General features: G+C 44.9%; 1 protein-coding gene across 2 annotated transcripts; it reads left to right on the plus strand.

The window, feature by feature from the left end:
* Positions 1-353: 353 nt before the first annotated feature.
* Positions 354-27,902, plus strand: LOC110498677 (spermine oxidase). 2 transcript variants are annotated; one of them, XM_036954440.1, is made up of 7 exons: positions 354-502; positions 8,879-9,113; positions 10,220-10,446; positions 18,478-18,651; positions 21,821-22,571; positions 24,720-24,880; positions 27,410-27,902. In XM_036954440.1, the coding sequence occupies exons 2-7, from the start codon at positions 8,906-8,908 to the stop codon at positions 27,557-27,559; spliced, it is 1,671 nt and encodes a 556-aa protein (XP_036810335.1). In that variant the 5' UTR covers positions 354-502; positions 8,879-8,905; the 3' UTR covers positions 27,560-27,902. The 2 variants fall into 2 exon arrangements, with proteins under 2 accessions (XP_036810335.1, XP_036810336.1); XM_036954441.1 differs by lacking the exon at positions 354-502 and adding an exon at positions 533-643.

Here is a 27,902-nt window from a genome sequence, read left to right on the forward strand (position 1 = left end):
TACCCTAACCTTAACCTTAACCCATACCTTAACCAATACCTTAACCATAACCATAACCTTAACCATAAGCCTTACCCAACCCTAACCATAACCCTTACTGTAACCATTGTAAATATCAGCTTCAGTCAGGGAAGGGAAGTCCTAAGGATCCCATTTAACAAGGACCAAAACTCCATCCCACCTGAACAGGTTGAAATTTTATGCGTTTTTTTTCCTTTCCAAAAGCTCTTAAACTAACAGTGCATTATCATAATTTCCCAAATTTCAGAATGTTATTGCGATCTCATTGCGCGGAAATACCATAAAATGTAAATACATAAATAATAATAATAAATGAAATCACGTTTTTGCACTGCTCCTTTAAGCAGGGAGGCAGCGGCAACAGGGAACTGGCTGCTTCTGGTTTCTAGGCACATAAATACAAAGCGGAGCCGGGTACGAGGAAAACACAAAGGAAAAGAGGAGAATTCTCACGTTTAAAACTGAAGACTAACGGAGTCAGGTAATGAGCGCCTCCTGAAATCAAGCTTGTTTCGTAGAAGGTAAAACATGTGAAACGCCATTTGTCGCAGGTTATAATATTCATCAACATTGTGGACAGCAAAGAAGTAAACAGCTGAGCTGCAGCTGTCAGTAGGCTATGGTGTGTACTTGTTGTAGGCGAAGTCTATTTATGCCAAATGTTGAATTATGTGCCGCTGTATTAGGCCAATAAAATATAACGCAAATGATCGCAATTCCATTATTCACATCGCTTTGTGAAATTATGCGGTTAGATCTTCAAAGCATTATGGCTATAGCCTAAGTTTCATTCTGTGTAAAAATGTGTATTATATTATATTTTCTATTCCGTTTTGACTCGATATGTCTCCCGGTTGAATGGTTACAGGGAATCAGGATATCTCACAGGAAAAGAACCAGTCGTTCTTCTTTGTTTCCAACTGTGGTCTGTGTTGCCACATTGACTATTACGTGGCAGAGGATGAGATACACATAGCCGTGCATAGCCTGTCTGGAACTCAAGGCTACTTTCTCTGTGGTCAGCAAAATAAACTTGAGATCATTTCAGTGACATTTTCTCTCTCTTTCCGTCTCTATCTTGCCTGTATTATTTATCCCTCTTCATTTTTTAATGAATTGAATAGAATATTAATGGGATGCAATATCATTTCATTCAATTGACTTGTTTTACAATGCTATTGTAACTTGATTAAATCCCAGCCACTTATCTGTAACCCAATGAATAAGAAAATAGATGGACAAAAAATAACCACATCGGTTCTTGCGAAATTCCACTAGTTTATGCATTAATAATTACCAGCATATGCACATTGCCTGAAGGTGTGATAGCCTTGTTCTAGAAATCAAGTGAAGTATTATCATTACGTGAGGTAAATAATATGATCTGTCTGAACTCCATGCTGTCGGGTGGTATCCACATATCTTCACCATTCAGAATTACCGCTCTTTGTTTTCAACCTTTTCAAAAGGCACTACTGTCCATTGTGCACCACCTGACTTGATAATCTCCCTTCCTGTCCCTGCCCTTTTTGCTTGTGAATGAGTTTATTGCAACCTGGGTCTTCACTCGGCACCAAATGTAAGAAAACAGACTGAAATAGGGAGGGAATACTCTGAATTTGTCCAATACGAAACACTCATTTGCATTTTCGGTTGCAAAGTGTTTTGGTACGGTGTACACAAATGAATACTGCCGTGAAGGAGCGCATTCCAACCTGTTCCCCTGACGGGGCGGTACCCGTTTAACTGCTGCTTACCTTTGGCATTGCCACTCTAGTCCTAGGAGCACCACACTCCTGTTTATATGGCTCCAGAATGGATGACACCCAAGCATCCGTTCTAGCACTGCCAGCCAGAGGCCGTCCCCTAGCCCTAACATCCCAGCTCTGGAACACCGGAGCTGGGAGAGAGGTGTGGAATGTCTGGGGCCTGTCTGGCACGGGGCCTGGGCCCCTAAGGCTAGAGGGCTCTTGTCCTTTTTGATGTCTGAGGTTTTGAGGAAGTGAGATGTCATGTTGCCACACTAGCAAGCACCGTAGGGCACACTAGGGGGTTTGATCCAGACCAGAGATGTTCCAGGGTTGTCGGGTATGGCATGAAAGCAGCTGTGGAGTGGACTGAAGTGCAGATGAGGAGGAGATGGATGGAGGAATGGTGTGTGTGTTTTTTTTTACATGTATTTTTTAGGAAGGCTGGTATTTGGGAAGGAAAAGGGTGTTGTGGTGACCTTACAACTCAACAAATGACAGGCAGACTGATTGTTTTTAACCTTACAGTCCCTTTTATGCCCTGGCCCGCCCCTGGAAAGAGCAAACTCGAGCCACGTCAGTCAAATGTAGGCTAGGTTGCTCGTTTCTAGGTCACACCCTGTAGAGTTCCCCACCCCGGGTCCAGCCCCCCATTAATCTGCATGCTGCGGCATGACGGGTGAGAGAGGAGTGGTGACATGTGGCGAGTGCATTCACCGGCCAGGGATAATAGAATCACAGCGGCTCTATGTCTAGGTCCAAGGAGAGAGAGAGAGAGAGAAAGAAGTGTGTGTCTGTGTGGGTGTGCACATGCACACGTGAGTGTGACAGAGCGTGTATGTGACCTGTGAAACAGCAACCCCATTCTGTGATCTTAAACAATCTTACAGCTGTTTTGTAGTAAAGTATAGTAGTATCATAGTAGCTTCACTGTATATGCAACACTGTAAATACACTGTTCTGGGACGTTCAATATCTTTTTGCTCTCCTGTGATTCTGAAATTTAAGGCTGAGTTTGCGTGTTATGCCATTTTTACACAGTGATTTATGGTAGTGCTTGCATACGCATCACCGATTGCTTCCCAAGTAAATGTGGATGCAGGAATAAAGCTTTGGAGAGGCATATGTCACGAGCAGGCTTTTCTGTTACTTCCTTTCCTTTCCGATTTTTGTAATCTTTCTTCAGAATCACTGAAGGAATCCAGGGCCCGCTAACAGTTTGTCCCAAATGGCACCCTATTCCCAATACAGTGCACTACTTCTGACCGGGGCCCCAAGTTGTGCGCTATTTGGGACCCTCTGTGTCTCATTTATTACATAGTCACAGGCCCTTCTAGCCTCTGGGAAAGGGGGATACCTAGCCGGTTGCACGCTGAATGCATTCAACCGAAATGTGTCTTGCGTATTTAACCCCACCTCTCTTAATCAATGTCCACGGCACTCGGGGGAGCAGTTGTTGGTGGTTAACTGGGGCAGAACTGCAGATTTTTCCACCTTTTCGCCTCAGGGGTTTTGAACCAGAGACCTCTAACCGCTAGGCTTACATGCCTCTGTAGAGTGACTGTAGTCTTAAGGATGAGTAGGGGTACTTTGCCTGTTTAGGCGTGTCACCTTGTGTTGTGGGGACGGGGGAAGGAACACATGGGGAAACGTGTTTGCTTAATCTTTTTCATCTCGTATTCCCTCTCACTTGATGAGGCAGCCCTAACACAGATTGAGGACTCAGCCTTAGCACTAATAACAAAAAAAGATCTCCACATTTTGGATTTGGCCCTAAAAATAAAATTAGGAAAAAAAGCGGAAATAGTGGTGTTTGTTAATTTTGAGACGTCTTAGCCAGTGTAGACTTCCTCAGAATAGTCCGAATTAACCTTTTGTGACTCCCAAACCCGCATGCGGGAGCGTGATCATCGCTACTGTTGGTACATTCACAGCTGAATAGGGAGTCATTGGAACACAGCGCTTTCAAAACCTGGGGCACCTCCGGATTGGATTTTTCTCAGGCTTTCGCCTGCAACATCAGTTCTGTTATACTCACAGACAATATCTTTACAGTTTTGGAAACGTTGGAGTGTTTTCTAACCAAAGCTGTTATATGCATATTCTAGCATCTTTTCCTGACAAAATATCCTGTTTTAAAACGGGAACGTTTTTTTTTTTCTCCAAAAAATGAAAATACTGCCCCCTGGTACCAAGAGGAGATCTTAGTGGCCTAATTTTTAATCTAGCTAAGACGTTTGATGCCGTAGTTATCAATGAAAAGATGTGCATGAAAATGAGTCGTCTCTCGTTGAATGACAACAAAGACTTTATTGAAGAATCCCTACTGTTGACCAATCACCGACGAACGGGGCGTAGACTTCAGCTCCAAACTTCGGCTGGAAGTGAAAAAAACCTTCACCGACGTCAAAAACGAATGGGAAAAAAAAACGTCACAATGTCGTCATAGTATATGCACAAACTCTTCTGGGCTGTTTTGGCTGGGAAGCGTGCGGACGCCTTTACCTTATCGGCCTTGGGTGAGCTCCACTGTGGGTCCTCCTCCCGGGTCAACAGGAAATGTCTCAGTGACCTACAATAAGGTCACTGAGACATCACACCCCGCTGTATCCTCACGGAGGCCCGCGGTGTGCTCGTGGCTTATCTTACATGTGTCTGCCTGAACTTAGCAAGAGGTCCATTTCATCCCCCGTTACCTCTCATTTCAATTACATTACAACAACTTACTTTTGTATTTTTTTGGGGTCCGTGAAACAAGCTGCACCACAAATGAGAAGAGCACGTGTGTGTTGGTGTGTGTCAACATTTCAATCATGACAATCAAAGACAATCATGAGCAATAAAAATACCTTTTCATTGTTTCCTCAGCCCGCAGGCACTTAGTCAGCTGACTCTTAACTCCACCATCGTTTCAGTTGTGAGGTGACCCGGGGATGCCTATTAGCCCAAAGAAATGGATGAATGTTGTCATAATTAGGATCGTCATTATCGGGAGCATTATTAGTGTGTGTGTTCGTGTGTTTACCAGTGGAGGCTCCTCAGAGGAGGAAGGGGAGGACCGTCCTCAGTGAATTTCATAAAAACAGTGAAACATTTAAAAAGGTATACTTTTTGTTATAAAACTGAACTAAATATATACACGTCACCAAATAATTTATTGAAACAGTGTTTTGCAATGAAGGTCTACAGTAGCCTCAACAGCACTCTGTAGGATAGCACCATGTTGTAGCCGGAGGACAGCTAGCTTCGGGCCTCCTCTGGGTACATTGACTTCAACACAAATACCTAGGAGGCTCATGGTTCTCACACCCTCCAATAGACTTACACGGTAATTATGACAACTTCCGGAAGACATCCTCCAACCTATCAGAGCTCTTGCAGCATGAACTGACATGTTATCCACCCAATCAAAGGATCAGAGAACAAATCTAGCACTGAAAGCATAAGCTACAGCCAGCTAGTACTACAGTGCATACAATTTGGTGAGTTGTTGACTCAGAGAGAGAAAGACAATAGTAGCACAGTTTTGAACAAATGCATTTATTCCAAAATGAGGGAGGGAGGGATTAATTTACTTAGCTAGCTAATGCAGCTAGCTAGTTTAGCCTGCTCAAACAGAGGGATGTTACAGTATGTGTGTGTAGGCACTCAATTCTTGCTGATAAGGTCCCCCCCCTGCTGCTCGGTTGAGGCTATTCGTTCCATGCCTCAAGGCCACAAGACTAATCCTCTGTTCCTAAACATGGCCTATATACGTAGAAACCGCCATTGCTATGCCAAATGAGAATCCATTCTGAAATGATAAGTAATATCACTGCATTATGCTTTTTTTTATAATTAAATGTTTGTCATCTGTGACAAATACCACAACTTTGTTGATCGAGTTAATTGAGATATGATCAGCACTTTTCAGGATCGTGTGAATATTCCAGGTAAGGCATCACAGTCAAATGAATCAAATCTCATTTTATTTGTCACATACACATGGTTAGCAGATGTTAATGTGAGTGTAGCGAAATGCTTGTGCTTCTAGTTCCGACAATGCAGTAATAACCAACGAGTAATCTAACCTACCAATTTCACAACAGCTACCTTATACACACAAGTGTAAAGGGGTGAAGAATATGTACATAAAAATATATGAATGAGTGATGGTACAGAACGGCATAGGCAAGATGCGGTAGATGGTATTGAGTACAGTAAATACATATGAGATGAGCAATGTAGGGTATGTAAACATATAAAATGTGAAGAAATCGATGCAGACAGAGAAAACATCCCAAATGACACCCTATTCCCTATATATTACAACTACTTTTGACCTTTGTAAAGTGCTACAAAACAGATGCAGAAAGAGGACACATCCCAAATGGAACCCTATTCCCTACGTAGTGCACTATATAGGTAATATGGTGCCATTTGGGATGCATCCCAGCCAGCTAGCACTTGTCCAGACATGTTTTTCTTCCTTCTCAGCCTGCTACGATGATCATTTCCCACTACTAAGTTAACACTCTCAGTCTTGGGATGCAGACAGCTGTGAGGTTAAAGGTGAACACAGCTGGGAAGAAGGTTTTGAACTTCTAGTGTTGCAATCACTGCTGCTTGTGCTTGAAATGTATCTAACCTTTCTGCGACACACTGTGAACTATGTTAGTTCCCATAGTCTGTACAGCATTTTGAATATGATCCACACTGCACTTGGCGCCTGTAATGTTGGTGTCTGACTCTCGTGAGATATTTAGGCTGCGTTTACATAGGCAGCCCAATTCTGATATTTTTCCACTAATTGGTCTTTTGACCAATCACATCAGATCTTTTTACATCAGATCTTTTTCAGAGCTGATCTGATTAGTCAAAATACAAATTAGTGAAAAAATGCCTGTGTAAACACACCCACTGTGTACTCTATTCAAGCCTTATTACACACAGCTAGTTTGAAACCGGTTTCGAAGAGACGCCTTGCCCATGACACATTGTGTAAAGAGACAGTTAGTTCCCAGAGTTTCTACACTGCATGTGATATGATTAAGCAATAAGGCCCGAATGGGTGTGGTATATGGCCATTATATTATGGCAACGCGGAGTGCCTAGTTACAGCCCTTAGCCGTGGTATATTGGCAACACCCGAGGGGCCTTATTGCTATGATAAACTGGTTACCAACCTAATTAAAGCAATAAAAAAAAAAAGTTGTCATACCCATTGAATACGGTCTGATATACCACAGCTTTCAGCCAATCAGCATTCAAGGCTGAAACCGCCCAGTTTATAATCCACATTTTGGTCTGGGTGATAGTAAGTGTACTCAAATTGGTTTGTCGTTTTGGCTGCATCCTCTTGCACTTTGTGTACCAATATGGTGTGATTTGAAACAGGAAACAGCAAACCTTCGGGAAGCTCAGATGAGCAGCATGCTTCAGACGGAGCTACAGTTCTAAATAGAAGGGGTAACGGATTCACTGAACCGGTTTGACCCTTTGACCCCGATTCCCGGAGAAACGGCCTTTTTCTTGTGTGTATTGCGAGACATTTCTCAGTATGGTGCAGCAGCATTTCCATGTGCAGCAGCGTTGCCACGGTGACAGAGCGGGGATGTTTTTTGGGGGAGAGGGGAGTGGAGTGCAGTGCGTCACATGTAGGAACTGAAGGTAGCTGGTCTCACATCTGGGGGGGGGGGGTGCTCTCAGGGATGCAACAATTGAAAGATGGAGGGGGGAATGGAACACATTACTACTCTGTTTAGTCTGTTTCATAATTGCATTTTCCTCCCTGGTCCCTCCATCTCCTCTTCATCTTTCTCACACAGACATACTTTTTTCTCTTTGACTCTCCTTGCTTTTCCTAAAAAAAAATCCCCCTCTTTCTTTCTCTCTCTTCTTCTCCTGTGTCCTTTCTTCCTCTGCCTGCTTTGTGTCAAATGTGCCTATTTTCCATTTGGCAAAGGTGCTGGGGTACAGTTCAGCTCACTTGCGTATACACACACACACACACACACACTACCACTACTCAATGAGAGAGGTGGAAGGAAGTCTGTGAGGGGAAAAACGTGTTTCATTTCACCTCAACGTTTCGACCCTGCAATGCCCTGTCGCCCCAAAACAGTCCATTAAGGACCCGAATGGGCCTCGTTCATTTGGTGTTGCTTAGCGTTTTTGTTTCGAGACAATATTAGATTAGTATAATGGAATCAGCGAGATGCGCTTTAAATACAGTATGCTCCCTTTTTGCGTTGGTTGCCTCAGACACAGTTGTCTGTACGTTATTATACACTGAGTGGTTCAAGACCGTATACCACGGGCATGGCAAAACATGTGTTTTTACTGCTCTAATTGCGTTGGTAACCCGTTTACAATAGCAATAAGGCACCTCAGGGGTTTGTGGTATATGGGTAATATACAGGCACATTGCGTCGTGCATAAGAACAGCCCTTAGCCATGGTATATTGGCCATGTACTACACCTCCTCAGGCCTTATTGCTTAAATATAATAAGCCCCAACTACACAGCGCAGCTACTTGTTAGCCATGTAACAGTGAGGTGTTTTTAATCAGGTCTAGGGTAGGTATGTTTTCCAGACACAGTGGCTTAGACAGCTAGACCACACTAGGCCACGAAATATCAAAACCTGTTGTAATAACGTGATGAACCTGTTCCCCTTTCACACTCAAAGTATGCGTACTTGGGAAGGCGTGATGGAATTCTGTTTCCGGAACGGATTGATGTCATAACGGGTATTTGATCTGAAAGAGGGTTTGTGGTCAAGTACTGTGTACGGAGGCCTTTACTTTGAACTGAAAACACTCCATCGAGTACCCACCGATACCCAAGGATGCTATCTTACCCTGTGTGAAAAGATACTTTCTGTCCTCATCTTGCCCGCGTGAAACTGACTTGCTTTGTTTGTTTTTGTTGTTGTTGTTGTGTGCGGTCCCATTCCATTCATGTTTATTGGACAGGACAGTGAGGAAGAATGAGAGGGCAAGGAGTCCCATTCGAACCCGTGCTGGCAGCGGTATGGGTTCCACAGTCAGCGCTTTACTCCGCTAGACCCCCCCCAAGGCTCTCCTTGTTTTTAACTAACGGTTTCTCTGTTTCTGCTTCCCCCTCAGACCCCCTAGAAGAGGAGCTTGGACGGCATGCAAAGTTGCGAAATATCTTCAGACAGCACTGATGACCCCCTTAGTAGAGACCTCCGCACTCGTCGACAGCCTCGAATAGTAGTGATCGGCGCGGGCTTGGCCGGCCTCGCAGCTACCAAGAGCCTCCTGGAGAGCGGCTTCACGGATGTCACAGTCCTAGAGGCGTCAGACCGCGTCGGAGGGAGAGTTCAAAGCATTCAGCACGGTAAGACATGACGCTGTGAACCTTACAGTACAAAGAGTGAGTGAGGAAACAACACGCGGTGGAAATTATGCTAAACCCAACCTTTGAATTTCATGGGTTATGACTGAATGGGTGTTTTTTTGTTTCTTGAATAATTTACATTTTCTGTAAGCTGAAACCTCACTCACTGAGACATTCGACATGTCTGTGTGTAATCATCAGGTTGTTTCCCCCGCACTCGCATCTAGCTGTCAAACAGTCCCCCCCCCCCCCCCGTCTATTCTCTATGGGGCTACGCTATCAGTGCTAATGCTAAAAGCCTTCCCAAAATAACACTGGATCAGAATGTGTGCTTTGCAAAGTCCAATTAAGCTTTCCCAATTCAAAAATGTGAAATGTGATTGGGGAATTTGTCTCTATCTCTCGGATGGATGTGTGGTTAGTCCTGCGAAATCCCCTTTGAGCTGAACAAGTTAGAAGATTACTCCCATTGCCATACATGGCTTTAATTCAATATTTAAAAATATCTATATTTATCCCTGTTCCTCATTCTCTACGAAGTCGTTTCAATCACAAGTATCTCTCGAATAGGTGGTTGTGGCACCCTCAAAATGTCCTGTAGGCTGCAGTCACATTCTTTGACTTGACTCCCTCTAATTGCACTTCCTTTGCACTTCCATTCCATTAAAACAACTTCCTGTTCTCACTTCTCTGTTTATTTAATTGAATTCAAGTTCCATTCCATTCAACTTATTCCCAAATGAATTGACACAAACAATCAAGTTCTTGGGGGTAGATAAACAAAGTTTGTAAGTGTAACCCCAAAGGTGCATCTGATATGGCACATTATTCCCAATATATTGCACTACTTTTGACCAGAACCTAGGCCTGTCCCAAAATCCCCACTACTTGCTATGCCAAAACATTGTTTCATATTGGGACAGAGACTAAGTCTATTATATATTTTTAGGCCATTTAGCAGATGCGTTTATCCAAAGCTTACATTTTGTATGTATGGTCCCAGGAATCCAACCCACTATCCTAGCATTGCAAACGCCATGCTGTACCAACTGAGCTAAAGAGAGGACCACATTCTTCTTCATCTTATTCTCCTCTCTCTATTCCAGGACAAACGACTTTGGAGCTCGGCGCCACCTGGATCCATGGCGCTAACGGGAACCCGGTGTACCACCTGGCGGAGGACAACGGGCTGCTGGAGCACACCACGGACGGCGAGCACAGCGTGGGCCGTATCAGCCTGTACACCAAGAACGGCGTGGCCCACTACCAGACCAACAGCGGTACCAGGATCCCCAAGGACCTGGTCGAGGAGTTCAGTGACCTCTACAATGAGGTGAGGGTAGAGAGGTGTGTGTGTGTGTGTGTGTCCAGATTACCACTGATGTGTGCACATGAAGGGAGCCACCCATGACTGAATGTAGATACTGTACGTACACAGTGGCACATATGCTCAGGTGAGTGTGTATAATACAGGTGCGAGTGTGTATAATACAGGTGCGAGTGTGTGTAATACAGGTGTATGTGTGTGTAATACAGGTGTATGTGTGTATAATACAGGTGTATGTGTGTATAATACAGGTGCAATTGTGTATAATACAGGTGCAATTGTGTATGATACAGGTGCGTGTGTGTATAATACAGGTGTGTGTGTGTGTTCAATACAGGTGCGTGTGTGTTCAATACAGGCTTGCAGGGAAACTCACCGTGGTCCAGTGAAGCGTGTTCAGCTACCTCAGAGAGTTGTGTTAGTCACACAACATTGGCTTCCCCCCCACTACCATTCAGATCTGTGCAATTAGACACGGTGTAGAGCAAAGGGGGACGCTTTCGACACACTTCCCTTTGTCTGTGTTCCTGAGTAAATCTCGCAATAGTTCCGTTCCATAAGTGTTGCAAGCAGCAAAGTTGCCAATAAAGAACACATGCCAGTCAGTTCTTAAAGGATTCACATTGGGTGGGCCAGAAAGAGGTGTAATCAAGCTTGTGGTGACGTCGGATGTTCGGGAACGCTTACGGAACTGGAACCATTTCAAGGCACTTGAACACAGAAGCACTTTCTCTATTCACCTTCACACAGCATTCTCCACAGCAGCACCCGGTCCTTTATGGACACACTGTACGAACAGGAATAATACACGGTTATAACGCAGAGTTTCTAAACCCAGAGGCGCAACATTGCGAGACTTCTGAGAAGTTCATGAGAGAAGTGGGAAAATTCTTCCTTTTCAGCTGTTGATTTTCTTGAAATCTAAAAGCACGTCTTCGATTCGAGCCGATAAGTAACTGAACTTGTTATGACTACAACATGGTGAAAGTGTTCAAAATGACTTAGTGTCTAAGGAGTGCCTTTCGATTTAGACGGACTGCGCATGCACAGTTCGGCGTGAGACGACCGCAATACCCGATAACGTGTTTCTGCGCATGAGCTTAGCTAGCCAACGTCTCCATGGCATCGCCGACAAGCGCGATTGAGGAGTCCTACTGGAAGCCGCTTCTACATATCTTCATACTAAAACCATCGTTGGTAATAATTAGGGAGCTGCAACATACAGTGTGATCAATGCTTTTCTCCTGATTGCTTGCGTGTCAGTCTGCATACCTCTGTGCTGCAGCAGCATCGACACAGCAGAGCATCGCTATGCATTAGGCTAACCCCCCCGACGTGCATCCTTACAGTAGCAGAAAACGGTTATCCCCACCATGTATCATTACAACTGCGCTAATCCACCTGGAAATCAGCATAATTAACTAAGCTGTAGGATTAGCATAACAAGGCTGACTTGTTGTTTTGTTTCGCATGACGATGTGCGGTACGTAGACATCCTGTTGGTTTAGGTCTAGTGTTTCGTGACTGTGAGGCAACGGACAAGAAATAGCTGTACGTTTTATTTAGTCTTCGAAAAATGTGTTTCTTGAGGATCCCATTTCAACCGGAGGCTGTTTTATATTGTCAACAAAGGTGTGCTGCATCCTGGGTCGGGGTCATTAGGTCATGCAACAGAAAAGGTTTTCAAGTTTTGCTAAGGAATTTTAAAATGCCCTTGTCGGGTAGTCCCTCCCCGTTTCAGTCTGTTTTCTTCCGTTTTGGTGCCTAATGAACAGGAGCCTGGTCTTTGTGTGTGAAACATTCCACCAGGGAGGTAAGACAAGATGATAAGGTTATGGAATCGAATATCATGTCATATTATCACATGACCTTTGTGGCTACAATGCAACTCAGTGCAGATATGATAAACGTAAACGTTCTGATTCCATGGGAAAAGAATGTGAACTTTACTCTGGGACAGCTAAAACAGTCATTTGAACTGCTCTTGAACATTTTTCAAGTCATGCCCCCCTCTGTCCTTGCCTTTTCCTATAAGTCTAAATCAAATCAAATTGCATTGGTCACATACACATGGTTAGCAGATGTTATTGCGAGTATATCGAAATGCTTGTGCTTCTAGTTCCGACAGTGCAGCAATATCTAACATGTAATCTAACAATTCCACAACTACCTAATACACACAAATACACACAAACTACCTAATACTACCTAATCACACAAAAAAACTACAAATCTTTACTGTAAGTAAAGGAATACATATATGGATGAGCAATGACAGAGCGGCATAGGCAAGATGCAATATATGGTATAAAATACATGATGAGTAATGCAAGATATGTAAACATTATTAAATTAAAGTGGCATTATTAAAGTGACTAGTGATCTATTTATTAAAGTAGCCAATGATTTCAAGTCTGTCTGTAGGCAGCAGCCTCTCTGTGTTAGTGATGGATGTTTAACAGTCTGATGGCCTTGAGATAGAAGCTGTTTTTCATTCTTTCGGTCCCAGTTTTGATGCACCTGTACTGATCTCGTCTTCTGGATGGTGGCGGGGTGAACAGGCAGTGGCTCGGGTGGTTGTTGTCCTTGATTATCATTTGGTCCTTCCTGTGACATTGGGTGCTGTAGGTGTCCTGTTAGTTTGCCCCCGGCGATGCATTGTGTAGACCGCACCACCCTCTGGAGAGCCTTGCGGTTGTGGGCGGTGCAGTTGCCGTACCAGGCGGCAGGATGCTTTCAATTGTGCATCTATAAAGGTTTGTGAGCGTTTTAGGTGACAACATTTCTTTAGCCTCCTGAGGTTGACGGCCCATCAGAAAGTCCAAGACCCAAATGCACAGGGTGGGTTTGAGATCCAGGGCCTCAAGCTTAATGATGAGCTTGAAAGGTACTATGGTGTTGAATGATGAGCTATAGTCAATGAATAGCATTCTTACATAGGTATTCCTCTTGTCCAGATGGGATAGGGCAGTGTTATGGCAATTGCATTGTCTGTGGACCTTTTGGGGCGGTAAACAAATTGAAGTGGGTCTAGGGTGACAGGTATGGTGGAGGTGATATGATCCTTGACTAGCCTGTCAAAGCACTTCATAATGATGGAAGTGAGTGCTAGTGGTAGTCATTTAGTTCAGTTACCTTTGCTTTCTTGGGTACAGGAACAATGGTGGCCATCTGGAAGCATGTGGGGACAGCAGACTGGGATAGGGAGAGATTGAATATGTCTGTAAACACAGCAGCCAGCTGGTCTGTGCATGCTCTGAGGACGCGGCTAGGGATGCCGTCTGGGCCGGCAGCCTTGCGAGGGTTAACACGTTTAAATGTCTTACTCACATTGGCCAAGGAGAAGGAGAGCCCACTGGCTGCGTTGGTGGCACTGTATTATCCTCAAAGCGGGCAAAGAAGGTGTTTAGTTTGTCTGGAAGCAAGACGTTGGTGTCCGTGACGTGGCTGGTTTTCTTTTTGTAGTCCGTGATTGTCTGTAGACCCTGCCACATACGTCTCGCGTCTGAGCCGTTGAATTGCGACTCCACTTTGTCTCTATACTGATATTTCACTTGTTTGATTGCCTTGCGGAGGGAATAACTACACTGTTTGTATTTGGCCATAATCCCAGTCACCTTTCCATGGTTAAATGCGGTGGTTCGTGCTTTCAGTTTTGCGCAAACTATCCACGGTTTCTGGTTAAGGTAGGTTTTAATAGTCACAGTCGGTACAACATCTACTATGCACTTCCTTATAAACTCACTCACTGAATCAGCGTATACGTCAATATTATTATTTAAGGCTACCCGGAACATGTCCAAGTCCACGTGATCAAAACAATCTTGAAGCATGGATTCCGATTGGTCAGACCAGTGTTGAATAGTTCTTAACACGGGTACATCCTGTTTGAGTTTCTGTCTATAGGAAGGGAGGAGCAAAATGGAGTCGTGGTCAGATTTGCCAAAAGGAGGGCATGGGGAGGGCCTTGTATGCATTGCTGAAGTTAGAGTAGCAGTGATACATAGTTTTGCCAGCATGCGTACTACAGTCAATATGCTGATATAATTTAGTAGCCTTGTTCTCAAATTTGCTTTGTTACAATCCCCAGCTACAATAAATGCAGCTTCGGGATATATGGTTCCCAGTTTGCAAAAAGTCCAGAGAAGTTCCTTGAGGGCCGTCGTAGTATCGGCTAGAAGGGGGATATAAACGGCTGTGACAATAACCGAGGAGTATTCTCTTGGGAGATAATATGGTCGGCATTTGATTGATGAATTCTAGGTCAGGTGAACAAAAGGACTTGAATTCCTGTATGTTTAGGGGGCTCCCGAGTGGTGCAGCGGTCTAAGGCACTGCATCTCAGTGCAAGAGGCATCGCTACAGTCCCTGGTTTGATTCCAGGCTGAGTCACATCCGGCTGTGATTGGGAGTCCCATAGGGCGGCGCACAATTGGACCAGCGTCGTCCGCGTTTGGCCGGGGTAGGCCGTCTTTGTCAATAAGAATTTGTTCTTAACTGACTTGCCTAGTTAAATAAAAAATTTCACCATGAGTCGTTAATCATGAAACATACAACCCCGCCCTTCTTCCCTGAAATATGTTTATTCCTGTTGGCGCGATGTACAAAGAATCCAGGTGGCTGTATCGACTCCGACAGCATATCACGAGAGAGTATGGTACAATACCTGATGTCTCTCTGGATAGCAACCCTTGCCCTAATTTCATCTACCTTGTTATCTAGAGACTGGACATTAGTGAGTAATATACTCTGAAGCGGTGGATGGTCTGCGCGCCTTCAAAGTTTGACCAGAAGACCGCTCCGTCTACCACTTCTCTGGCGGCATTGTTTTGGGTCAGCCTCTGGAATTAGGTCAAATGCCTTGGGTAGTTCGGACAAAGGATCCACTTCGGGAAAGTCATATTCCTGGTCGAAGTGCTGGTAAGTTGACGCTGCTCTGATATGTAATTGTTCAATAACACTTAAGATTTTCTGGGCAAACAATGTAAGAAATAATACATAAAAAAGCAATATACTGCAAAGTTTCCTAAGGACTAGAAGCGAGGCGCCCCTCTCTGTTGCCACCACTTTGTTTCTATATATCCACACTGTTTCATTTGGTGGTTGCTCGGACACCTGCTCAGTGCTCACCGTTCTAGTTTTTTTGTGCTTAGGCCTCGGCGGTGTACAGTATGTTCAGGCTGAGGCTCAGAATCAGAAGAATAATCATCAGAGATGTCATGATTCATTTCTTTCCACCATCTGAGTTGCCTAAGCACAAAAAAGCCTGAACGGTGCGCACTGAGCAGGTGTCCGAGCCACCACCAAATGAAACGGTGAGACCGGAGAGAGGAAGGGACAGCACCGTTTGGATAGAACAAGCCGGTGATAATGCTATGGGACGATTATCAGCACAAAATGTAATCACTGAGAGAGCAGGCCCTCAAGCAAAAAACAACATCAGTAACGCGCTCACCAACTTTGTTGTTTATGTGACATGGACATGCTCCAACTGATGCAATTACGTTAAGACACACACCATGTAAGCAAGACCTGACAATAATTGACTATTTTTGACTATTGTCATATCGGCGCTTACTCCTTATAATGCCATTTATTGCTTTTGTGCTGATTTTCACTATTTATCAAGCGCACTTGGCGCTTATAAGGATGTTTAGGCTACACTCTTAGAAAAAAAGGTTCCAAAAGAGTTCTTCAGCTGTCCCCATAAGAGCACCCTTTTTGGTTCTACGGGCAACCCTTTTCCTCTGTGGAAACGGTTCTACATGGAACCCAAAAGGGTTCTTCAAAGGGTTATCATATGGGGACAGGTGAAAAACCCTTTTAGGTTCTAGATAGCCACTATCTATCTAAGTGTAAAGGGCGGCAGGGAGCCTAGCGGTTAATAGGTTGGGCCAGTAACTAAGAGGTTGCTGGTTCGAATCCCTGAGGTGAAAAATCTGTCTGTGCCCTCGAGCATGACACTTAACCCTAATTGCTCTGGACAAGAGTGTCTGCAAAAAAAAAGTTTTGTTGTTAGAAAAAGAAGCTGTTACCACGTTCCAACACATGCTTTCTGTTTCATAGTTAAAGTTAAGTATCCCAATGTTATTTAAACTTTTAACGTTTAAACGTTCACACCCCAACGTGACACATGTATTTATACTTATCACGTTGCATAAGGAGGGGAGACATGTGCATGAATAAGTAATAGGGTTTTTAAATTCTCTACCCTAAAACCAAAAGAGCGAGGTGTAAACCTCTAAATAATCATAAAAAAACTGAGCATAGGTGCTCACAAGACCAATGGTCCTAGGACAATGATTGACAAGGACAATGGGGAACAGGGCACATATATACACATACTAATCAGGGGGAATGGGAACCAGGTGTGCGTAATGAGACAGACAGTCCGGGTTTGGTGGTATTCATCCAGTTCGGTGACGCCTAGAAGGCCGCGATGTAGACCTCCTGAGCTGGTGAACGGAATGAGCAGCAATACCGGGGGGGTATCCGTGACAGTACTGTATCAACCGTGACTTTGGGTCCTTGAAAAGCGTCCTTGAAAAACGTTTTTTTTTTTTTATTATTATTATTGCACACAATAATAATATGTGGTTACATAACTTGGCAGAATCACATCACCCGCACAGGCTACGGAATAGGTGGATGCCTTTGGCTTCAAGACATGGTATCACTCATGCCACATAGGTTTTGGTGCTGTATCAACCAAAGATATTCTGTGGTAGCCTACCCCCATCACCCTCATACATGGGCAGAATACCCACAGGCTATTGAATAGGCTTTCGGCTACTTTGCGGTAGCCTACCATAGATCTTATTTCCCAGTGCCAGTGGTGTCTACCTGTTGTAACCCGGCACTCCCTAGGAATGGCCCCCGGGCGATCACCAGTCTCGTGACTGACTGACAGCTCATCTCCAGTTCCCTCCTGCCTCTTTTTTTCAGCTCACTGTTTAACTTATTTAAATAAGACACCTTCACGGTTGCACTTTATTTTACGGCACAGAAATGGCTAGGGCTGCATCCCAAATGGCACCATATTGCCTATACTGCACTACTTTTGACCAGAGCCCTATGGGTCAAAAGTAGTGCACTAAATATGAAATAGGCTGCCATTTGGCATCATCCCAGGTATTTACTGAGAAATTACATGTGAAATGGTGCACGGTTTATTTTTAAAACAGACACCAATTGGTACCAGGTCATTGCCAATTGTGTTGAATTGTTGGAATTAAGTACCAGAAGATATTCATTAAAAAAACAATTTCCTAGTCAATTCCATGTAAATACCAACGGATATAGTGCTACCCGCTTCACTGTGTGACCTCCTACACAATGATGCTCCCCCTATTGTGCAATGAGTGGGCAGTTCCTTCTAAAAGAGGTGTGTGCTTTGGATAAAGAAGTTCTGTCATGCATGTTGCTTTATATCCTGTACTGTAGAAGTCACGGACCTCGGAAGAAAGTGTTGATAAATTAAAAAACGATCTGTTGTTGAATAATGTACTATGGTCCACCCTCTCATGTAGCCATGCCAAGGTGTTAAATTATGTTATAAATTCTCTCCTGGCGGCACCCTTTAAAGGGCAAATTTGGCATTCAAACAACGTGATCACAAAGAGATCACCTTACAGATTGCCCCTTTTAACGTTTTTAGAAGCACCCCAGTAGATTCTGAATGTTCAGACTCCGTTATAGCCACAGTAGCAGGAACACTCTATGCTATTTTGGATTGTTTGGCTGTTGGATAAGGTAGTAGCAAAATACTGCCTGTCTATGAAACTCTGGGTTGTCCAGTGTAGAACCAGAATGAAAACAGACTGGCTCCCAGACAAACCCTGGCAACAAACCCTTTTGACCAGAGCCCTATTTGCCATGGTCAGAAGTAGTGCCCTATAAAGGGAAAAGGGTGTCATTTGGGATGCAGTCCCTCAGCACATTCATTACTGCTTATACCATGACCATCAAACTCACATTTCTCTCCCCTCTTGCCATCCCCTCTACCCCTCTCCTCTTCTCCCCCCCTCTCCTCCCTAGGTGTACGAGCTGACTCAGGAGTTTTTCCAGAGTGGGAAGCCTGTGTGTGCTGAAAGCCAGAACAGCGTTGGGGTGTTCACGAGGGACGTGGTGCGCAAGAAGATCATGCTGGACCCCGACGACTCTGAGAGCACCAAGAGACTCAAGCTGTCCATGCTCCAGCAGTACCTCAAGGTGTGTGTTTGTGGAGGGTGGGTAGGGCTGGGGGTGTGTGTATGTGAGGGGGGGGGGGGGGTCCTTGTAAGAGACAATAAAAGATGCTAGAGCTCTGGTTTATGGTTGGAATGCAGTGGTAAGCCTAGACAAACATGCAAATCCAATAAATTAGAGAAAATGATGGTTTCCTTCTCGGTATGTAGGTTTGCTCTGTGTTGCAAGAAAAACAGTTGTAAAAATCAGGCATGAAGGCATGACTTTTTTTTCCCCATATTAAATCTACAGTGCTGTATTCTGAATCACTCATCTCTGCCGAGAATTGGTGCACCTCTAGCCTCTCTCACAGTTCTGATTCAAAACAGTTCTTTATACTCTGATCAATGGCTGAAGTAGCACATGTGATGCTCCTGCTATGTTTAGTCTCAAACAATATAAGAGTTTACGGCATGTTTTATGACTCAACTGAACAAGCAGGTCAGGAAATCAAGTGTAAAACTCTGACTTCCATCCCCAAATGCTAATGTTGGCATTGCTGTTAGCTATAGCTACATTATCTTGTTTATGTTAGCAATAGCTTAATTAGCTTGTTAATGTTATTGTTCTGTCGGTGATCCTTGCTCCTTGTAATTATACCCAATGACTCATTGGATTCAAATTAGTGTTGATCACTTAAAGGTCAGTTTGCTAATGAAATAGTAACACAGCGGACAACAAAATGGACGCCCTTTTTATTACACCTAGAGCATACTGTGGTACAGCAGGGCATCCAACATTTACCTCAGGAAATGTAGCTATTGCAAGCCTTATTATGTTTGTATATTTATTCAATTAATTTCCTGGTCCGCCGATACTCAATTATTAGGGCTATATCCCAAATGGCACCATATTACCAATGTAGTGCACTAGCATTGACCAAAACCCTATGTACTATCTAGGGAATAATGTGCCACTTAAGATGCATCCCCTGATGTCAAAAGTTTCCTTTAGTGGCAGCCAAGGCCACGATTAAAACTTTTCCTCAGGGAAACGTTAGGCTCTATTGAGGCTACAGAGCCACCGATGCAGAAAACATCCTTACTGTCGCTCTAGTTCGGTAAACAAGCTATTGGGTTCATAGACTTGAGCCATAAAACGATATCCCAACGAGAGTTTAATACATAATGGCCAATAAATAGGTCATTCAACTTGGACTAAGTAGCACATTGATAGAGGAGGTTCATTTGGCCTCAATTCAATAAGGAGTTTTAGCCAATCAAAGAGTAATACAAAAAAATACACTGCTTGAAAAAATAAAGGGAACTCTAAAATAACACATCCTAGATCTGAATGAATGAAATATTCTTATTAAATACTTTTTTCTTTACATAGTTGAATGTGCTGACAACAAAATCACACAAGAATTATCAATGGTAATCACATTTATCAACCCATGGAGGTCTGGATTTGGAGTCACACTCAAAATTAAAGTGGAAAACCACACTACAGGCTGATCCAACTTTGATGTAATGTCCTTAAAACAAGTCAAAATGAGGCTCAGTAGTGTGTGTGGCCTCCACGTGCCTGTATGACCTCCCTACAACGCCTGGGCATGCTCCTGATGAGGTGGCGGATGGTCTCCTGAGGGATCTCCTCCCAGACCTGGACTAAAGCATCCGCCAACTCCTGGACAGTCTGTGGTGCAACGTGGCGTTGGTGGATGGAGCGAGACATGATGCCCCAGATGTGCTCAATTGGATTCAGGTCTGGGGAACGGGCGGGCCAGTCCATAGCATCAATGCCTTCCTCTTGCAGGAACTGCTGACACACTCCAGCCACATGAGGTCTAGCATTGTCTTGAATTAGGAGAAACCCAGGGCCAACCGCGCCAGACCTCACAAGGGGTCTGAGGATCTCATCTCGGTACCTAATGGCAGTCAGGTTACTTCTGGCGAGCACATGGAGGGCTGTACGGCCCCCCAAATAAATTTCACCCCATACCATGACTGACCCACCGCCAAACCGGTCATGCTGGAGGATGTTGCAGGCAGCAGAACGTTCTCCACGGCATCTCCAGACTGTCACGTCTGTCACGTGCTCAGTGTGAACCTGCTTTCATCTGTGAAGAGCACAGGGCGCCAGTGGCGAATTTGCCAATCTTGGTGTTCTCTGGCAAATGCCAAACGTCCTGCACGGTGTTGGGCTGTAAGCACAACCCCCACCTGTGGACGTCGGGCCCTCATACCACCCTCACGGAGTCTGTTTCTGACCGTTTGAGCAGACACATGCACATTTGTGGCCTGCTGGAGGTCATTTTGCAGGGCTCAGGCAGTGCTCCTTCTGCTCCTCCTTGCAGAACAGCGGAGGTAGCGGTCCTGCTGCTGGGTTGTTGCCCTCCTACGGCCTCCTCCACGTCTCCTGATGTACTGGCCTGTCTCCTGGTAGAGCCTCCATGCTCTGGACACTACGCTGACAGACACAGCAAACCTTCTTGCCACAGCTCGCATTGATGTGACATCCTGGATGAGCTGCACTACCTGGGCCAATTGTGTGGGTGGTAGACTCCATCTCATGCTACCACTAGCGTGAAAGCACCGCCAGCATTCAAAAGTGACCAGAACATCAGCCAGGAAGCATAGGAATGGAGAAGTGGTCTGTGGTTATCACCTGCAGAACCACTCCTTTATTGGGGGATGTCTTGCTAATTGCCTATAATTTCCACCTGTTGTCTATTCCATTTGCACAACAGCATGTGACATTTCTTGTCAATCAGTGTTGCTTCCTAAGTGGACAGTTTGATTTCACAGAAGTGTGATTGACTTGGAGTTACATTGTGTTGTTTAAGTGTTCCCTTTATTTTTTTGAGCAGTGTATATATTTGAAACTAAGTAGATACACCAAGATGGAGGATATACATTTGACCAGAATTGAACCGACTTATTTGTCTGTGTTTCTATACGGTAAAAGCCAGTGTCTGGTTCCTCTTTTTAGGTTTCTTCCATCCAATGAGTTTTTCAACTGTTCTGCTGCTTGCTCTTTGGGCTTCTAGGATTGCATATTAAAAAGAGCTCAAATACATTTGACTGATTCACTGATTGATGAGTTGATTGATTAATGGAAAGAGGTGGAGAGTTGTGAGAGCAGCTGATAAAGGAGCTCAATTTGATCTGAGTTGAACTGACTGTTTGTTTGTATGTGTGTCATTCCCAAGGTGGAGAGTTGTGAGAGCTCGTCCCCCAGCATGGATGAGGTCTCGCTGAGTGAGTTCGGCGAGTGGACGGAGATCCCCGGGGCCCACCACGTCATCCCGGGAGGCTTCATGAAGATCGTGGACCTCTTGGCGCAGGACATTCCGTCCCGCTTGATGCGCCTGGGGAAACCCGTCCGCTGTGTCCACTGGAACTACTCCGCCCAGCGACAGGAGGAGATCGCCCATGGCGACAACAACAATCGGCACGACGACGGCGACCATAACGACGACCGACGTTGCCATGGTGAGCCCAACCCCAATCCGGGTCACACGTACCCCATCAGCGTAGAGTGCGAGGACCTCGAGTCGCTCCCCGCCGACCACGTGATCGTAACCGCCTCTCTCGGCGTCCTCAAGAACCGCCATGAGGCGCTCTTCTCACCCTCGCTGCCCGAGGACAAAGTCCTCGCCATCGAGAAGCTCGGCATCAGCACCACTGACAAGATTTTCCTGGAGTTCGCCGATCCCTTCTGGAGCCCCGAGTGCAACAGCATCCAGTTTGTGTGGGAGGACGAGGCGCAGCTGGAGCAACCGGTCTACCCCGAGGAGCTGTGGTACCGTAAGATCTGCTCATTTGATGTGCTGTACCCGCCCGAGCGCTACGGCCATATGCTGAGTGGCTGGATCTGTGGCCAGGAGGCACTGCTCATGGAGCGCTGCGATGACGAGACGGTGGCTGAGACCTGCACCAAGCTGCTGCGACGCTTCACAGGTCAGTGTGCATGTCTGTGTGTTTGTCATTGTGACGTTGACATAGGTCAGTTGACATTTGTGTGTGTGTGTGTGATATGTAGTAACAATCAGAGTTTTCTGAATCGAACCCGCAGCTTTTGTACACGTCTTGCACTAACACTAGATTTCAGGTACTTAAAGGCCTTGTTGATGAATCAAATCATATGTTCTTGATGGAGTGAGGGACCACTGACCTAAATTACTCACTGAGATAGGCCATCATCAGCATTCCCTCACTGAGTATGAATCAAGCTCTGTGCTTCAACTCATCAGTATAGAGCAGGAATACTCTCACACACATCACGCACACTGTTACGAGCACACTGTGACCTTGAGGGCTGAATGGGTGCATCACTACTGTACTCCCAGTGAGTCACGGTGACGCACTGAAGAGCAATTCCACTTATTCAGCCTTAGTGGGCCTCTAGGTATACATTAGATACAGGAAATGACATCATCATGTGACATCATTCCTGAGCCTTGAGTTATGTCCTCTCCCAGAATGGGCTTTTGGGGGGATGATGCTGAATCAGTCACATAGATGTCTGGCAGAGTGGAGGTGTTGAATACATGTGCATCCCGTAACAACTGGTCCAGGGTCAGTTTTAGTCACTGTGCTCTTTATAGGTGGAATAAGGATCGGGATGAAGAAATGCTGATCCTACAAAAGTTGGTAGAGGAGTTGCCTGTGTGTTTGCATCCCAGACATACTTTATGAATGACCCAGTATTCTCACAGAAGAGATGAGTGAGTCAATGCCATAGCTGCTCGACTTTATCAAGTTGTTCATTTCTGTCTTTCACCCATGAGCAGCCCCCTTTTTAAGAGTAATGATGACAAAAAGAAACACAGCAAATTGAAATTGGCTATAACTTTCGTCGAGACTAACCGGCCTTTTTTAAAGAAAACCTGACAGAAAATCAATTGTCCGATTCGACGGGTCTCTCTACATGAGACGGGAATCATTGCTCTCTTACGTTAAGACCATATTAAGTTTCTGCTCCCTGGAAAACACTGTAAATGATAGTGTAGACGAGACACACACACACACACAGTCGTTCTTGGGATGCCCTACACCGGGAAGAAAATAATGACCATTGATAGAGATGAGCCCCCTGTATGTGGCTCTGTACAGCTTCAGTCTGTTTCATATTGACAGAGAAAATAGGTTAAGAGATATAAGAACGCTGTCCTGGTTTTAAATAGTTTAGATAAAGGTGTGTGTGTGTGTGTATGTCTGTGGAATGAACATAAAATACAGAGTCCACTACTTTTGACCAGAGTCTGATGGGCCTTGCTCAAAAGTAATGCACTAGGGAATAGGTTGCCATTTGGGATGCATCCCATCTCATGGGTGGACAAAGCTTGGTATTACGGCAGACAGTAAGTGACAATTGTCCTCCTTCAAGGACTAAGTTATCCTCTGGTCAAGCCAGTTAGCTGACAAATAGGTCATAGTAGAGTCAGGTCTAAGCTTAGCATATGTCGCCGACCCTGTTACCATCACTTAATGATGACGTCAGAGGCTTTCCTGGACACACACAAACACATACACACCTCACTGCAGTTACTCCTCCCTATGCAGCCAAGCCAACGGACACAGTGAACCCTAAACCCCGCCTTCCGCTCTGAGCAATACTCGCTTCCTGCCCTCACTTTGTTTACTTCCATAGGAAGGACACACTCACGGGAACTCATTTACCCACACACTGACACACTCCCCTGATGTAGGTCAGTGCGGTTTAATCCCCCTACGAAGCACATTCATCACAGACAGACTAGAGTATGTGTGTGAGTGTGTATGGCCTCTGAGAGGGACCATAGCTTATTAGTACCGATACAGGAGATTGGATTGGATGTGTTGGAGGATCACCTATGGGAGATTGGTAGAGGATCACTCACCATGCATCGCCATTACCGTAGGAAGTTTTCAATGGCTTATTTCCACCTGCGGAAGAGTTGTAAGAGAGGGTGTGTTTGTGTGTGTGTGTGTGTTCGCGCGCATGCCTGTGTGTGAGAGAGCGTTGGTGTGTGTGGACCTTGATGTTTCCGTGTCCATCCAAAGGGTTTGTATTGGACTGACCGTCCTCACCATCCACCTCACCGTTCTTTTCTCTCCCTCCTTCAGGGAACCCCAACATTCCGAAGCCGAGGCGGATCCTGCGCTCGTCGTGGGGCAGTAACCCTTACATCCGGGGCTCCTACTCCTTCACCCGGGTGGGCTCCAGTGGGGGTGACGTGGAGAAGCTAGCCATGCCCCTGCCTTACACCAAGAGCACCAAGGCTCCGGTAAGAACCACATCTGGATCTGGATGCAGACTTGGGTTCAAATACTATTTAGGGTATTTCAATTATTTTTCAAGACATTTCAAAGTAAGTATTTTGGAATGCATCTGGAAGTACACTTGGAAAGTATTGGCTTGTATTTGAAAATACTAAACTCTGCAAAAAAAAAAAGAAATGTCCCTTTTTCAGGACCCTGTCTTTCAAAGATGATTTGTAAAAATCCAAATAACCTAATTGTAAAGGGTTTAAACACGGTTTCCTATGCTTGTTCAATGACCCATTAACAATTAATGAACATGCACTTGTGGAACGGTCGTTCTGACACCAACAGCTTACAGACGGTAGGCAATTAAGGTCACTGTTATGAAAACTTAGGACACTAAAGAGGCCTTTCTACTGACTCTGAAAAACACCAGAATATAGATGCCCAAGGTCTCTGCTCATCTGCGTAAACGTGCCTTAGGCATGCTGCAAGGAGGCATGAGGACTGCCGATCTGGCCAGGGCAATAAATTGCAATGCCCGTACTGTGAGACGCCTAAGACAGCGCTACAGGGAGGCAGGACGGACAGCTGATCGTCCTCGCAGTGGCAGACCACGTGTGACAACACCTGCGTGGGATCAGTACATCCGACCATCACACCTGCGGGACAGGTACAGGATGGCAACAACAACTGCCAGAGTTACACCAGGAACGCACAATCCCTCCGTCGGTGCTGACTATTCGCAATAGGCTGAGAGATGCTGGACTGAGTGCTTGTAGGCCTGTTGTAAAGCAGGTCCTCACCAGACATCACTGGCAGCAACGTTGCCTATTGGCACAAACCCACCGTCACTGGAACAGACAGGACTGGCAAAAAGTGGTCTTCACTGACAAGTCGCGGTTTTGTCTTACCAGGGGTGATGGCCGGATTTGCATTTATCGTCGAAGGAATGAGCGTTACACCGAGGCATGTACATTGATTTGGAGGGCGCGTCATGGTCTAGGGTAGTGTGTCACAGCATCATCGGACTGAGCTTGTTGTCATTGCAGGCAATGCCACCAGCCATACTGCTCATTCTGTGCGTGACTTCCTGCAAGACAGGAATGTCAGTGTTCTGCCATGGCCAGCGAAGAGCCCTGATCTCAATCCCATTGAGCACGTCTGGGACCTGTTGGATCGGAGGGTGAGGGCTAGGGCCACCCCTCCCCCCCCCTCCCAGAAATGTCCGGGAACTTGCAGGTGCCTTGGGGGAAGAGTGGGGTAACATCTCACAGCAAGAACTGGCAAATCTGGTGCAGTCCATGAGGAGGAGACGCACTGCAGTACTTAGTATCTGGTGTGGCCACCAGCTGCATTGACTGTTACTTTTGATTTTGACCCCCCCCCCCCCCCCTTTGTTCAGGGACACATTATTCCCTTTCTGTTAGTCACATGTCTGTGGAACTTGTTCAGTTGACATCTCAGTTGTTGAATCTTGTGATGTTCATACAAATATTTACACATGTTAAGTTTGCTGAAAATAAACGCAGTTGACAGTGAGAGGACGTTTCTTTAAATTTTAAATACTCCATGCATTTTAACCCAGGTCTGTTTGGTCCTAGGGCTATTTGAAAATGGTTTTGTATATTTTATAGGAAGTCGTTTGAAAATACTTAAAAATACTTCAAATAGAAGTTGATTTGGCCACTTTATTTGAAAATACTCTAACAGAAAATAAGTATTTTAAATAACACATAGTTAAATATGTATGTATTTAAACCAAGACTGGATATAGTGTATATCAGCTGAGTCGGGTTAATTAGGGCACACCGTAGCAAGACGTTTTAAAACTTTCATTGGTCTTTGGAGGCGTGACGCTTGTTTACAGCCACCAGAGGAACTCGTAGCATGTTGTCAAAGTGCCTGTGTCATCACTATGTCACCAAATAAGGCAGCAAGGGACATGACAGTCCGTGTTGGATCGATTATGAATCATGGGTCTTGGCCAGCAGCGTAGCCCCTGAAACTTGATGCATGTGTCCTTATCTTAGAGTGTGCGCGTGTCTACTGTGTGTGTGGCCACTTAAAGACTGCTAAATGAGCAGTGTGACCTTTGAGAAATCCACCCTACCGTCAAAAGAGCGACAGATCGTCACAAGCAGCCTTATTACATATAGACAGATACACTCTGTCTAGAGCCTAAAATAGCTCCCCGTGGCTGCGTCTAAATCGTTCACTATTCCCTATATAGTGCACAAATTTTGCCCAGGGACCATGGAGCTCTAGCCAAAGGCAGTGTGCTATGTAGAGTATAGGGGGCCATTTGGGATGACAGCCCATGGCTCGGAGGCAGTAATGCCATATGTTGGGTCATGCCGACATTCACTGGTTTGTTTAGATCTTGTCTTTTTTTCTCTCGCCGCTCCTCATCTCTATCTCTGCCCTCTCCTCTATCCACCTATCTCCTTCTCTATTATATTCTTCTGTATATCATATCATATATCTCTTCTCTATCCTCTCCTTTTTTCCAACCTCTCTCCTCATCCTTCCTTTCCTCTTTACCCACTCAGCCTCTACAGGTGTTATTCGCTGGGGAAGCCACCCACCGGAAATACTATTCCACTACCCATGGTGCATTGCTGTCAGGACAGAGGGAGGCCACTCGTCTTACAGAGATGTACCAGGGCTTGCACAAAGAAACCATAAAGCCTAACATGTAAAAATTACAAATGAACCACTGACTAGTGATAAAAAATAAACAACTTGTTTTTATGCTTTCTGTATTTTAAGTTTTTTAGATTAAGTTATACATGTAAAAGCATAATAGGGGCATTAACAATTATAACTATTAATACTGTTTTTACTGTATTGCGAGGTAGATTTTACCACTTATATGAGATGTACTGTAAAAAGGCAAAGGGTGCCGTCATCTCTGGTCCTTCATCAATCTGTACGTTTAAAAAAAAGTCATTGATAAGTTAACGTTTATATAATGACATGTCTATAATTGAACTGTTTTTTGTAAGTGCCTTCCGTATTTAATGTCATGTTATTGAAAAACAA

This window comes from Oncorhynchus mykiss, chromosome 19 (assembly GCF_013265735.2).
Source record: "Oncorhynchus mykiss isolate Arlee chromosome 19, USDA_OmykA_1.1, whole genome shotgun sequence".
Classification (NCBI taxonomy): Eukaryota; Metazoa; Chordata; class Actinopteri; order Salmoniformes; family Salmonidae; genus Oncorhynchus; species Oncorhynchus mykiss.